The sequence below is a fragment of the Aptenodytes patagonicus genome, chromosome 3, assembly GCF_965638725.1.
Source record: "Aptenodytes patagonicus chromosome 3, bAptPat1.pri.cur, whole genome shotgun sequence".
Lineage (NCBI taxonomy): Eukaryota > Metazoa > Chordata > Aves > Sphenisciformes > Spheniscidae > Aptenodytes > Aptenodytes patagonicus.
Window position 1 is genome coordinate 94,919,992 of NC_134951.1, and position 15,278 is coordinate 94,935,269.

A 15,278-nucleotide genomic window follows, 5' to 3' on the forward strand; every position below is an offset into this window, starting at 1 on the left:
AATATCTGAACCAACTTGGAGGTTATAGTTTTGAACTTTTTTTGATGTTCATTTAATTCTTTTATTATCAGAGGGTGTGAAAGTAAACAGCTATGTCAAAACAAAAATAAACATGCTGTTTTGGAACATATGCTAAGGCAATATCTTTTTTCTGAAAATGCTGAGGATTAGATGTATCATAAGACAATATAACAACCGTGCAATAGGCGAATATGGGATAATCTGCATCCTCTGCTAATCTCCTTCTGACCTCTGATAGTGAGATACAGCCTTAAATTTTGAAACATATGAACTAACTCTGCTTCCAAAATGTGTCATTAATTACAACCATTATAAACAAACATATTTCCAAGCCTTTTAGTTCCCCATGTGCGTTTTTGAATACTACATTAATTGTATTTTCCTAAAAAGAAAATGATTATTTTTTTTTTTTAAGGATGAGGGTCTTTAATTAGTACAAGAATTAATCAGATCTTGTAGCCTTAATTAAGAAACGTAATGTGTTGCTAATTGCTTTTCTTATCTGTATTACAGGCAGAGGCTGATGTTTCTACTTGGTGTGGGCAGTTTGCAGCTCTTCGTTCAAAGCAATTGGACTGGGCCTCCTGTTCAGTTAAAGCTTCAGGACTTTTTGCCACCTGCATTGTTACAGAAGTTCTGTGAGGTATACTTGGATTTTAATAAGCCATCCTTTTATTGTCACTGCTTTTCACAAATAACCATAACACGTAGATGTGTCAGAGAAGGCACATCTGTGAGGTGCAGTGCTAGAATGAATTGCCTTGATCATTGATCCTACTGGCTGCTATTGCAAGCATCTTCAGCTATATCAGTTTTGTAAGCAGTGTCCTAAAAGTAGTTACTCTGTTTCTCTACTTAAGAGGTTTCCTGCTGAAGATGTTTTGGATGGGGAAGTTATGTTTATTATACGGGAGCATTTACTCCAAGGGCATTTGCAGTCAACAAACTTTTTATTTATTTATTTTGGGATGTGTTCTTAGCTGGATCAAAGGAAGATACTTACAAATGGCTTAGAAATTTTCCTTCCTTACGGTAAGGTAGAAGCTGCATATCTTGCAAATAGCAGAATATCTGGCAGATACTAAGAGAACAGTAGATTTGGATGCTCAGTATCCTGTTAGGCTCATGGATGATGCCAAGTGAACGGTAGTAGTATTAGTACAAAAATGCTAACTTAAATAGAGCTTTTGGAAGAGGAGGGGAATGTAGGAGATGAAGCTGAGGACTGTCACTTTTATTTACTTCGGCATCTTTCTATGTAAATAACTGATTAACACCATAACTTCTTTTTAGTGAGATGCCTATATTGTTTCTCATGGCAGTACCACACTCCATCTTGTGACTCTCCTGCACCTGTGGTTCAGCACAGCTTCTTGAGCATTAATTTTTCTCTTGGAATTAAAGCTATGATAAAATACTGATTACTGCAGCGTGTCAGGGAAGAACTTATCACTAGTCTCTGCTAATGCTAAATTTACACGAGTTTGAATTTAGAATTTCACTGTGAATAAGGTATGGACCATGAGCAACGTAAATGCTATGAACTGTGGAATGAGAGGAAGTTTGAGTATATGAAAAGTTTCACATAAAACCGTCGGATCTGTGTTGCATTATTGTGGCATGTTTTTGCAAGATTTCCATAATTCATAAAGTCCTGCCCTAGGTTTGTTTGCAAGGTGTTTCTAAATAACTAATTCAAATACAATATCTTTCCCCTTTTTTTTAAATAGATGTTTATCAGTTTGGTTTATCTTTTAGAGCTGACATGGTGTGTGTATATAGGCTTATTTTTTTGCTTGATTTTTGATACTAGAAATTCAAATCTCATCTTATGATGACTAAATAAGTAACAGTGGAAACCAAGTGTATTAAACCTTCTAGGGTGTGAAATGAGTTAGCAGAAATTTTAAAGTATGCTATTGCTGACGGGAAAAGTTCAATTTGCCTTTATATATAATAAAAAAAAATACAAACTCATTTCTTCCATTCTCCTTATAATTTGTTTATCATCTTTAAGATTATAGTATTAAAATATTCTTATAATCTGTGGGTTCTGTTTACTGAAGAACTCTAATATTCTATGTTAGTGTATGTGCGCAGGCTGCAGTCTAACACAGAGGCTGCAGCCCAAGATGATAGTCATAGAATTGCTGCCATTGACAGAGTTCATAGATCTGTAAAACGCAACATTGATAATTTCTATTAACTATCCCATTTATTGTCTGTCTTAATAGAAGAATGAGATACCAATTGCCTGTTGAATAAGGGAATATACGTCTCCTGTTTAGTTTCTGTTATGTTTCTGCTGTGGCTGTGAATGTAATGCATTGAAAGATGTTTGGTTACGCAGAGGTGGTATTCCAGAAACTAAATTGGCAAGAGATTATGAAGGAAAACAGACTTGAACATACTTGATTTCTAATGAGTACTGCATCAGACTTTGATATTGCTGCAAGGTTTAGCTATTTATGCATTCAGGCAGAAGTTGTTTACCTTTACTGCTATCTATATTATCTTCTTCTGAAACCTTAGTGTGTTTTTTTCCAAGAGCACTAAACATCTATGTATTCTTTTCTTTATTAAACGTCTTAATTCAAAAGCTTTTGTATGTTTTGAATTATCTTTATGTACTTACTTTTCTTTCCAAGGATTCTTAGTGTATAAACACTCTGTAAAAATGAACATCTTGATAAACTGATATTTTTGTCCTTCCGTTAATCCAGCTTTCCTCTCTTGCATACACAGATATTCAGAAAAAGTGGGTTAAAAATATAGCTCTAGTTTTATCCATCTGTTGTAATCTTCCATATTCTGTCATCAAGACTGATACAATCCCATTTTAAATAGACCTTCCATTTTTTCAGGTTTTCAGACTAAAATGATCTTTTCCCATGTCAAGGTTAAAAAATTATGTCTTCATGTTTCTTTTAGCCTGCTCTAAGTAATATCACTAACTTTCAGCCTTACAATGTCTCATTTATTTCAGGAATATTTTCAAAACTGTTATTTTTATTTTGAGAACACTTTACTGGATTAGTCTTAACTTTATGTTTTCAGGCTATATAACTGCTGCCATTTCTATCCTTTGAAAGTTTCACCTCTGGGTCAGTGGCGTAGTTTCATTTCTGCTCCCAGATAACTTCTGAATGCATCATTAATTTCTTATGAGTGCATTAAGACTGCATGAGACTATTATTTGTTCTTCACTGAAATTAATTAAATAGCCTCTTTCAGATGAGTTGCTGGTAGGGGCCTCTTGGATGGCTTCCATGAACAATATTCATGAGTATGCGTACATTATTTCCCATCCCCCAAATTGATTCCAGCCTTCTCTGTAAATTACGGTTACATTCATGTACTCTATTAGGATTTCTTTTTATGTCCTGCAGAACTGGCTTGTGCTTTTGTCTTTTGAGACCACACATAAAAGTAGTTCAGTAATTCCTAAACAGAAAACCAGCTAGCGTTTTAGTTATTAGGTGTCTTTCAGTTTTCTAAAATAACTTTGAGACTTTACCACACCAATTAAATAGTCTGATACTACCTTGAGTTTTTTAATGATAAGTGAATTGTGTTAAAGGAAGATTTTGAAAGTACTGGATTTCAGTTAAAATGGATTAGCAGTTCTGGCTTTGAACTTGCTGGGATTAAACTAAAACATTTGTAATGAGCTAAGTGCTTATAATAAGTGGGATATAGTAATAGGCTCCTTGTGTCTTAAAGAACTGTCACTGTCTGCCTCCATGTAAGGGAATAAAAGGTACAGAACTTTTGAAGTTGGAGCATGTTTACCCTGCCTTAATTTCAGAGTTTCTGAGTATTAGCTCATACAGTTGAGTTTAGTATTTTCAGTAGATGAACTGGACAAAACTGTGTATTAGGACTAATTAAGATCACCGATTACTGTAAGAATGTTGCGAGGACAAGCTGCTTTAATTGTTTGTTGTCTGAATTCATATTCACAAGTAGAATATATTTGGTAACAGTGAGAAGCTCCATCTGGAAGCAGATCTCAATGTGTTGATCGATAATACATGTAAATAACTGGTAGGAATCCTCCGAATACATATATCAACAGCTCCTGCTGGCCTTTTTTTTAACTTCCAGGTTGATTCCAAATAATGAGTTTTGGAATGCGTTTGAATAATTCTTTTTCTTTATACTTGTATTACTGCTTCTTTTATGCATTATTTGATCCTTTTGCTGGAAGAGACTGAAATATTACCACATTTCTATTGATACTGATACCATGTTCATAATTTATATGAAAAACACCAATGTACTGTGCAGTACTACTGTTCCAAATCCAATGTGATTCCTTAGCCTTGTTAATTCAATCTATTGGGAATTCTTCTTTTTTTCCAGACCCAGATGCTTGGCTTCCATTGGCATAAATTAGCCAGAAAGAAGAAAGAGTTGAATTTTAGGCTGACTGATGTGCTGTTTGAATACCAGTGACCAGTGAGATACAGACTTTGAAGATTTTGCAAATTTCTCCCTCTTCTGGGGAATATAAGGAGGGATGACAAAGGCTAAATGTGGAGGCAGTCTTGTAAGCAGAGATAATCTCCTAAAGTAGCCTACAGTCTTGCCCTACATTCCCTTGCTATGAATATAGAAAAGAGGGGAGGTTCTTAATGCAGCCACTTGAAAAATACTCCCTTAAAAATGGAGCAAAGTTACCCTCATAGGGAATATGAACAAGAGCATTCATAACGAAGTACTTCTACATGTAGCACTCTCAGGGAAGACTTGCTTATGCTAACTCACCTTTATTATCTTTAGTCTGCAACTCGGCTCTGCATGGGTTACCTGTTGCTGGCTTGGATCATGAAACTGGAGACAGCCTCCACTGTAATCTTATCTCCTTTGCAGAAAGTTGAAGAGAGAAGCCGTTACAAACAAACCAATTTTTCCATCCCCTAAAGTCTGGAGTAAAGAGTGAATTCTGTTCCAAAGGACCAAATCTTTGGCTAGTAACCTCAGTACATCCTCCATTATTCTGGAAGATATATCACCTTAGCTTTGCCAAATGACAAATTGTTGTGCAGTAGTCTTTGTACTGTTTAAAATCTGAGAAGCCCAGTATATAAGGCTTAGTAGCCACATACAGATTCCTTATTTGATAGTTCGTTTGTTTCTCCCCCCTCCTCTCCATTTTTTTTTAATTAATTCTTCCCAAGCCTTTAGTCTGGCTTTTTCTAACTCTGTGTATGTCTGCACTTACCTTTTTAAGATTTAGGGGAAAGATCCCCAAGACTGAGAAGGAGCTGATGAAAGGTTAGGAAGGCCAGTTCAGAGCAGTCCCTTATACAAAAGTAGAGGCAAAGCGAGCATTTGGTGTGCTTTTAATCATTATCATTAGCAAGAAAAGAACATGAAGCCTCTAAACTAAAATTCTCATACACTCTATTCTCAGAGCTATTGCATGTGAATGGCAGAAGTTTTTTTCTGATTATCATCATCATTACTCAGATGGTAACAGTTGTGCTGGGAAATACTTTTGAAATACTGTGAAATAGCCAAGAGTACTGTCCAGCTTGCAGTTGATTTAGGGCTTTAGTAGTAGTTACTTAACAGTAGCTGTTAAGTTACTGTTTGGAAGTTGAATACGTAACCAGCTGTGTTTCAGAGATTAAAAAATATGTATTTAGAGTGAATTGAGCTTCATTTGTCTGTATTTAGTCCAGAGGTGGTTGAATGGAACCACCTGCAGGTCCAACAGAAACTGGATGATTACCTCAGAGATTTCTCAGCATATGTTCATAAAGTAATTGTCTAGTATATGTTTCTGTGCTTTAAGAAAATTATTCCTGAATAAAATAATTACACGTTTTGATGGCAAGTCTGATGAAGAATGGAAGGACTCAACACTGTAACCCAGGTTTACTAGGTCAGGAACGTTATGTTAGCAAGTCTTGGGTTGTGGCCATTTTGAGATATGAGAAATTTTTGAGCTATATGAGATAGGTTCGACACTGAATATTTAAGTGTTTAAACACAAGAAGATAAGCTCAAAATTTCTTTTTACTCTTGGCCAATGTTTTAGGGATTTTTGTGGACTAGATTCCTAACTTTTCAGCCCTTGAAGATGTAAAAACTTAAATATCTACCTCTTTTTTTTTTTTTAATACATAGCTGTTCTCTCATTGTAAAGACTACCTTAGGGCAGTAAATTCTGTTGTTAGAATTCTGCACTGATAACGCAGTCTTAGAGCAGAATTTAGAAAATGAATGTTGGTTTAGGCTTTCTCTGCTAAAAGAAAAGGATATCTACTTTCCTGTATGAGATTTGCTGCATGGAAAAGAACATGGATTTGTTAAAATAGAAGATAGCAGTTCTTTGGCTCTGAGACTTGTTGGCTTATTGTCAAGGCTGACATGTCATCATCTCTCCCTTCTCCCTCCCTCATTATATTCCTTCTAATGTTACATTAGCTGGACTGAGCTCTCCAGTTGAAAGATTTGAAATGTGAATTTGAGATTAATTGGTTGCTACAGTGCTTAAACAAGTGTAGATTACTATAGCATAGCAAGGCTGTTTTAGAAAATGGTTCTGTAACAAAGCTTATAGCTTCTTTGCTTTCCCACTGAGTAATTTAAGTACTGTCTACTTTGATTACAGAAAGAATCAAAAAGGAGCAGACAGAAAAAAGTTAAACTGAAAATTATATTGTGTCCTATTATATGTCTGTGTGGATTTTAAAAATGAATCTTTAGAAGTACTGAATAATGACTTTCCCTCTCAAAATCGGAGTAGAGGTGTTGGTAAGGCTATTCCTTTCTGAATCACTAGAGATGGGAGGGATCTGGTATACTTCCACTTGGCAGTTTCTTTCCTTTATTCTCAAGTGGTTTGTCAGACTATTGTAAACTTTGTTGTCCATGGTGGGATTGAAATGACTGCAGTGATGTCACGCAAGAATTCCACTTCAAGTAAATAATTTAAAGTCCCGAGACATTGTCTACGAAGTAAAAGTATTTTCAATGTTAATGCAAGATAAATAATTAACAAACTTAAGTAAATCAGAAAAAAAAGCCTTAAGATTACCTGGTCATTAAAAAGTGAACTAGGGGAATAATGTGGCGTAACAACTCTTATCTTTAATGTAACCTGTTGGTAAAGGTATTTGAAAGAGTTTCAAATAACTTAGGAGTTACATTATTCGTTTAGTTTAAAAAGCTGAAATGTGATTCAAATAACTTCTGTCCTGGTTGCATAGACTGAATAAGAATCTTTCTCAGGCAAGTGACTTCAATGCAAGCTGTCACTTAACCTTTTCTTCTTCTCTTTCCCTTCCGTTCCCTTTCCTTGCCCCTTTCATACCACTGAAAACAAAAGCCCTACTTTTTTTAGTTTGCAAAGGAAACCTGCCATATGAGAACCAGGAATGAACTGATGAACTAACATCTCCCTAAGTCTGAAGATAAACTGCTTGAATGCTTTCATTGCATTAAAAGGGAGAGAAGAATAGGTGACTGTCATCTGACAGAGACAGATTCCCTGGAGAGCTACCTCAAGCCCATTAAGTAAAAGAATTACTGTAGGGAATGTAATACAGGAAAGCTTTCAAAGCAGAGAGAGGTTTTTATTTATTGGACAAAGGGAAGAATTACTCTACTATTGCTGCCCTGATGCCACTCCAACAGGAAGCTCCCTCTGGGGAAAGCGGAAAATAACACATTGACATCACTGGAGGAATATCTAGTGTATTTGTGTGCTGTAGGATTAATTTAATTAACATTATTTTATTTCTGTGATTACAAATTGAATGGCGTGGATTTACCAGAAGATTTTCTCCTTAGATCATGGGAAGGATTATATTACTGGAATGTGTTTGGGGATAGTGTTGACTGGACATATGCATTTCAGGTGGGAGGAAATCAGAGTCTGTCAGATCATGTTGATATGGTGTATCTGGACAGCAAGAAACAAGGCAGAATTCACCATGACTTGGTAAAAGGTTGAGACTCCCAGAGACAGTGATTTTTTTTTTTTCTTTTTTTAAATGTGTTGAGCAGACTTCTTCCTTAAATACATGAGTAGTTATTTTTCCTAATTCTGTATTACATGATTTGTTTATAAACTTATGTTTCCTGAAACTTGTCTTTTTTTCAATTCTTCTTTCAGCCAAAAATGCTGCATGCAGCTATTCTGAAGATGCTGGTTCTAGATGGTGAATCAGTCTATACCTTGACTTCTCATCCTATTTTGCTGCTTATAGCCAGGATAATCCTTGTGAATTCAAGACACAAACTTTCATCTCTTCAGGTAAGAAATATGTGACTAATGATTGTGACTGCCAGCTACTCATTAATTGGTGTTCTCATTCTTTTTTTCATACCTCATTGAATCAGTATAATTTCCATTTCTTTTTCTCTAGCTCTGAGGTTTTTCCCTCTAAGAAACAGTTCAGGCAAAGTGATTACAATTAAACGCAAGTACCTTTTTCTTAAAGATAAGCTATTTTCTCGCTGTCTTCCCCAAAAGAGAAGAAAGATGCCTTCATTACCTGGAAAAAGTAGAAAATTTAATAGGAAGCAACTTTTTTAGAAGACACATACTTTGTGACATTATTTGAGGGGGGGGTGGGAGGAATGCACTATAATGCAGCATACATATACCGTGTCCTTTTTAACAAGCTTTGGGATACTGTTAACCATTACTGTATGAATTGTAAGTCATGAGTTCTAGACGCCAAGGAAGTCCTCTCTTTGGTTTGTCATTGTCCTCTATCTCTTCTGCAGGCATCCATGTGGAAGCTGCCTTAATTTTTGTTGTACTTGTACATTAAAAACGAAGATATGAACCTCTTCTTGAGAGGGTTTTTGTCTCTACCTCCTTTGTAGTTTAGCAGCAGGCTGATTGGTAGCAGGACTCTCTGGAACTGGGGGACTTTTAAGAGCGGCAACTTCTCTTTATTGCATTCCAGTTGAACAGAATTTGGCTGGAGATCAAAATGCCACATGGTCCCTCTTTATGCTTGGCTGACAACATCCATTCCCAGCTGGGTCTTTGTATGAGTGATGAATTAAACTGTGTGGTAGATGTTGGCTGTACTGCATTTCTGGAAGCCAAGCTCTTCCGTCGTTTTCCCTGTTATTCACAGATGAGTGCTGTTGAATTTCAGCAATTGGGTCAGTCAGGGAGGCAGAAAATGTACCTGGTATAAAGAATTCCCTTGCTGCCTCCCCTCAGACTGACATAATAGGGGGACGCCTTCTACCCAGTGGAGGTCCAATTACTTGTGGCTACATCAAGTTTGGATAGTAGTTCAAAGGCAGCAACTGATAAAAACTACTTTCATCAACAGGTCAGTGTAGCAATTAAAGCTTGCCATTCTTTCTCGTTTCAGCTTGATTCAAAGGAAGTATCTCAATACCTTTGCTTCTTAAGATTAGTGCAAATAAATTTAAAACAGGGTAAAATGCTCTGAAATATATTATCTAATGCATTAATAAAGCTCTGTTTTATTCAAAAATGCTATTGTACATGGAAGATTAAATGCTTAAAAATCATCCAAAAATTCTTAACTTGGCTCCCAAAAAACTAACGTTGCTGATAGAATACTGTACAGCGCTCAGCTGTCTTACCTGAAACTTTATAAATATGTTCTCTCTGATTGTAACATTTCTGAGTGGCAAGCATCAGGCCTCAGGAAATTGTATCATTAAGGTGGATACTCAGTTGTGTGGGAAAATGAATACTTCATTATATAAAGCTAAACTGAAGTAATTTGAAACTTATTTAAATGGCCTTTAGCTTTCTAAATAAGTGATGAAATACTGGGATTTGACCTGTTTCATAAAGTCTGTTGTTTGTGTGCTCTTAGTTTGTTCAGCTTGATATCAAAAGTCATCTTTCATTGCTTTTTGAAATAGATGCTTTTACTCTTTTTGATGGTTCCTTTCTAGGGACATTACAGTCAACTACATGTGACTGGTTTAGATGTTTTTGCTTGAATACTGTACAGCCCTTAGGTCGGTCTGATGTAAGCATACCTGTATAAAAAGTTCAGAAGATAGGTGCCTCTCAGAAGTGCTCAGACATCAGTTTCATAGAAAATGATTGGCGTGCTAACAGTAGCAGAATAACTAGTAATCATTAGAGCTTGTGTAGAGGTATGCCCTATAGTCACAGATGATAATCTTAAGTATAATTTTGAGAATAGAATATTATATTATCAATTAGCTATTCCATGCATTTCCACCTGGTGCAGCTAGAGAGGGATAAGATATGCTGGGGAACTTACGTTTTGTGTACACAGTTTTTCTAAAATCCGTTATTTGCTGAGCTGTAATTCAGCTCTGCTATAGAAGATTACTTAGTTCAGTAAGGTATTTGCCCTTCTGAAATTCCACATACAAACATTAATACTTTCAATTGTGATTGTAAGGTGTTCTCATGAGCAGTTCTGGTCCTCTTCCACCTCTCTGTCTCCTTTCTACCCCCGCCTGAAGAAATAAAAGATTAAACAGAACAGGAAAAAATGCATAGAAGGGCAACGATAGATGATCAGAAATACTGAATGGCTTCCATACAAAAAGTAACTAAATAGCCTAGGACTCTTCAGGCTGGAAAGATTACTGAAGTGTGAGATCATGGCTGTCTATTAAAATCATGAATGTGACACGAAAGAAGATAAGTAGGAAACAGCTTTTTTTTTTGGTCTTTCTGTTACAAGAATTAGGAGGTATGAAATCAAAGTAGCAAGTGGCTGCTCCAAAATAAGCACACACGAGTATTTTTTTATCTTCTGTTAATAGCGTTTCTTACCAGATTGTGGTCCTAAATATTTGCAGGGTTCAAAAAGCAGCTAGAAAAATTAACAGAGGAAAAGCCCATCAAACTCTTAGAGCACTGTAGAGCTGCTTGAATATGTTCATCTTTATGCTAGGTTAGTGCTCACTTTTTATATAAAACAACTATTTTGGTTGGGTTTGTATTTTTTACAATTAGAATCGAATATTATGAAATCTATATTTTAAAGCCACTTATCTTTTTTCTTTCTTTGAAAAAGTTCTATACTTGTTATTAATTTGAAGTATCCGTATTTTTTTTTCAGACATTATCTTGGTGGACTCTAAGATATGTGAATATTCACCAGCAGTTGTTAGAGGAGAGATCACCTGAGCTATATACTCTTGCCCAGACCTGTATAAAACAAGGTGTGTTTCTAATTACTTGGTTTATTGGTGTATAGCATCACTTGTAAGATATCATGGGGGAGGGGAGTTTGTAGGCACAACTCTCACATGATGTTTATCAGATGCTTATGTAACTACAGAGAGGAGAGAGGGAACAGAATTCACTTAAATTGACATGGACTTGTATTGCACATGCTATTTTCCAGACTCTAAGATGAAAGTGGGAGTATGTGATTGTAGAAGGCGGCTTTCTCCCCCTGCGCTTAGCACTGTTAACTTATCACAAGCTCACTTGAAGCCATTCTGTACAGTTTTCATTCCTTATTTAACTGAGCTTATTTTGGTTTGAAAAGGGAGTGTCCTTGTTCTTCTGTATCTTCATGGGGGAGATAAACTTCTTTTTCCCCATTTTCTCTATCCCCACCTAAGTTTTGAGATTTGTTACCTCTCTGCATTATATGTAGAGAAAATAGACAATGTTAAAACTAAATTATGTTATATATGTATTGATGTCTACAAAAGCATAATGTAGAAATATATTGCTTGGGATTTTTTTCTGAGGAACAAACTCTTATATAGACTGTTAATATCATTTGCTATAGCAACTGATAAAGCTGGAAAAAGGAGGCAAGCTTTTACGTACATTGGCCCCTCACTACTTAGCTAAAGTTTCTTCATTTAACTTCACAAATCTGAAATTTCCAATCAATGACATTTAAGAAATTTTCTATTGCATTTAGACATGAATTGTCATGTATCTTTTATTTTGACAAAGAAGGCAATCTTAAACGCCAAAGTTTCAAGTTTCCTCTCTCCTACCACACCTTAATGCAGCTTTTTTGATCTGAACCATATGTAGGTTCAGGCCATGCAAATTATATGTAAAATATGAAGTGGGTTTTGGTCCTTGAAGAACTTCCAAATAGGTAACAAAGATGTTAGTACAGTAATGAAATTGAGCAGAGGATTTTACTGGGTCCTCTGCAGTGAAGAAGCAGCTGACTTAATGCTCTTACTGAATGCTAAAAGCACTGGAGTGGAAGAGTTTTGTTGCAATTGATGTAAACTGTGATTTTTGTATTTTTTTTTTAATACTTTATTAGAGAATTTTGAACTAACTTCTAGAGTTATCTTGCACAGGTACGGGAATCTTAAGATTAAGTTCTACTTATTCTTTAGTCTGTAACTTTAAAAGTTCTAGTTCTTGGAAAGTTGGAAGTGTTGCTGATTTGATGCACATATTAGAAAGTAATTGACAGGTGTAATTTAAGTGCATCATGATAAACTAGTTGGCATGTTAATTTATGGGCTAAGGACTGGGGATGGGGGTTGGACTTGAACAGGTGCAAAGAATGAAATCTAAGATGCATTTTTAATTTCCAAATTATAGCAAATTGAGTTTTACTTCAAAAATGGGTGTAGTGGAGCTAGTCTCATAAGTTTAGCCTGTTTAAATGCTTGTATTGAAAATAAAAATTCCTTAAAATGTGACTTGCAAGATACGTTGTAAAAGCTAATCTCCCAGTTACTTCTCATAGCCATTTTAAAAACAGAGTTGCATAGAGGTGGTTAACTGTTCTGGAGAGGGTTATTTTGCTTACTTTGATGGTTAGGGGTAAGCTTTTTGAGGCAAAATTGTTGTTGCTTAGTTTTAATGTAGTAAGGCTTGAACATTTGTGTGTTAGGTTGTACAGTACTTCTAGAATGTGTATTTCCTAAATATTTACCTAAAAGTATCTATAAATTTTATATTCTGAAACAAATGGTGCTGGTGTTCTTCATTCAGATAAGGAAGGCTAAGGAGATATGTTTGTAATATCTTTTTAAAAAAGCTTAGAAACTCTAAGTAGTCTTCGGCTCATTTCTAGATAATTTTTTTGTTGTTCTGAGTATGTGTTCCAGAGATGCCCAGGGTCAAAGATGTTTAGATACCAGTGGTTTTGCAGTTCTATTCAAGTACTGCAATTCTTGTTTGACGGTATAGTTTTATTATACCGTACTTTGGAGAATGGAGAGTACATGAAAACACTTTTGGGTTCTGTTAGATAAAATCTGTAATAGAGAAATTTGTAGCACATTTATGTGACTTACTTTTTCTTCTTGGAAATACCTAAAAACTTGGAACAAAACTGAAAGAGAAGTAATCATAAAATTGACTGAAATTCATTGACTAGGTGATACTGGGTAGAGATACAGTAGCTTGTGCAGCCCTTATCTGTGTAGAGGATGCTGCTGCATATGCACAGATACTAAATAAGTACTAAGATGTCTGTTTTCAGTGACCTGATTTGAGACTCCTGGATGTAGATTTCAGAGAAGATGGTGTAAAGTACACTTGAATCTGTAGTGAGTTTTTCCAGGCAGGTTTTGCTGCCTCTAACAGTTTATTTACTTTGTAATTAAAGCCATCTGGTATTTCTAACAAGTATCTTCATATTTCCTAAAATAAATACTTAATAAACCTTTTAAATAGTCTTTGATTAGGGCTTGAAAAACCCTACTTGCTTGTTCTGTATCAACTTAACTAGAAAACTTTGTCTTAATTACTAGCGAAAAGACCTTCAAATTCAGGAGAAATTATCTTTTCTATTTAAAATGCATTGTTCTCAAGTGTAAAGTCTATTCATCACCTGAATAGAAGACAGCTGCAGTGATTCCCTGCTGTTCTGAAGCAACTGTTGTGCAAAACCAACAGGGCTCAGCGCAGTTTCCCATCCGTTTGGTCCTGTGCCAAACATGGTATGGGATGCCAGAGGGATGTCTTAAGTTTGGGACATCAGTGCTTCTGTGCAGCTACATCAATACTGGTAATGATGTGAAGCTTTCCACAAAGGTCCCTGAAATCTCAAATGCCTAAGCTTATCAAGTTTTGCGATTAGCACTGTAAGTAAATGATATTTAGATAAGGAGTGGTAAGACCACTTCTTGATGTATCACTTCAGTTCGTTATAGCAGTATATATGGTTCTAGCACAAGTAATTTTATGTTCAGATCATTGAAACTTGTTAGCTATGGAAAATCAAGAAGTAATGCATTTTTGTGTGGTTTCCACATGTGTACCTGCACATTCAGTATCTTGTAAGCTTTGTTGTACTGACAACGGCCCTTCAGGATTGGCTCAAACTACGCTAAAGAGTCAATGCAAATCTATGTTTGCACTGTATAAAACCCTCAGTGCATTTTTGAGTGCTTTTAATAATACCTCATAGAAAACCCCATTTTATTTTTTCCTCATAGAAATAGGATTTTTGTCCTTTGGGAAACCATCAGAGTGGCATTGTATATGTATAGCGTGTAAAAAGCAGGTAAAGATGGCAGATGTCCCAAATCATTTACTGAAAATTGGGTTTTTTTACCCTTTTTACAAAAAACAAAGCTTTTGTTAGAAAGGCAGATGTTTTATGGTCCTCTGGGCATTATTCTCTTTTTAAAAAGAGAATGTGTTTAATGATAAATGTGGACAAAAGCATTAAAACCTGTTGTGGTTTAACCTGGCAGGCAGCTAAACACCACACAGTCACTCGCTCACTTCCCCCCAGTGGGATGGGGGAGAGAATCAGAAGGGTAAAAATGAGAAAACTCGTGGGTTGAGATAAAGGCAGTTGAATAGGGAAAGCAAAAGCCGCACACACAAGAAAAGCAAAACAAGGAATTCATTCACTACTTCCCACCAGCAGGCAGGTGTTCAGCCACCTCCAGGAAAGCAGGGCTCTGTCATACGTACTTGGGAAGACAAAACACCGTAACTCCGAATGTTACCCCCTTCCTCCTTCTTCCCCCAGCTTTATATGCTGAGCATGACGTCATATGGCATGGAATATCCCTTTGGTCAGTTGGGGTCAGCTGTCCCGGCTGTGTCCCCTCTCAACTTCTCGTGCACCCCCAGCCTACTCACTGGTGGGGTGGGGTGAGAAGCATTAAAGACCTTGACTCTGTGTAAGCACTGCTCAGCAGTAACAAAAACATCCCTGTGTTATCAACACTGTTTTCAGCACAAATCCAAAACACAGCCCCATACTAGCTACTATAAAAAAAAAAAAAATTCTATCCCAGCCAAAACCAGCACAAAACCTCACATTGTTTCTTAATGAAAAGTATACATTACTGAA

General features: G+C 36.1%; 1 protein-coding gene across 1 annotated transcript in view; it reads left to right on the forward strand.

Moving 5' to 3' along the window:
• The window catches only part of TTC27 (tetratricopeptide repeat domain 27), a 137,678-nt gene that overhangs the window by 8,515 nt on the left and 113,885 nt on the right, over nucleotides 1–15,278 (forward strand). Inside the window, exons 3-5 of the mRNA XM_076334285.1 lie at nucleotides 535–664; nucleotides 8,153–8,293; nucleotides 11,088–11,190. Coding sequence (XP_076190400.1) covers nucleotides 535–664; nucleotides 8,153–8,293; nucleotides 11,088–11,190 — 374 coding nt within the window. The remainder of the gene's footprint in view (nucleotides 1–534; nucleotides 665–8,152; nucleotides 8,294–11,087; nucleotides 11,191–15,278) is intronic.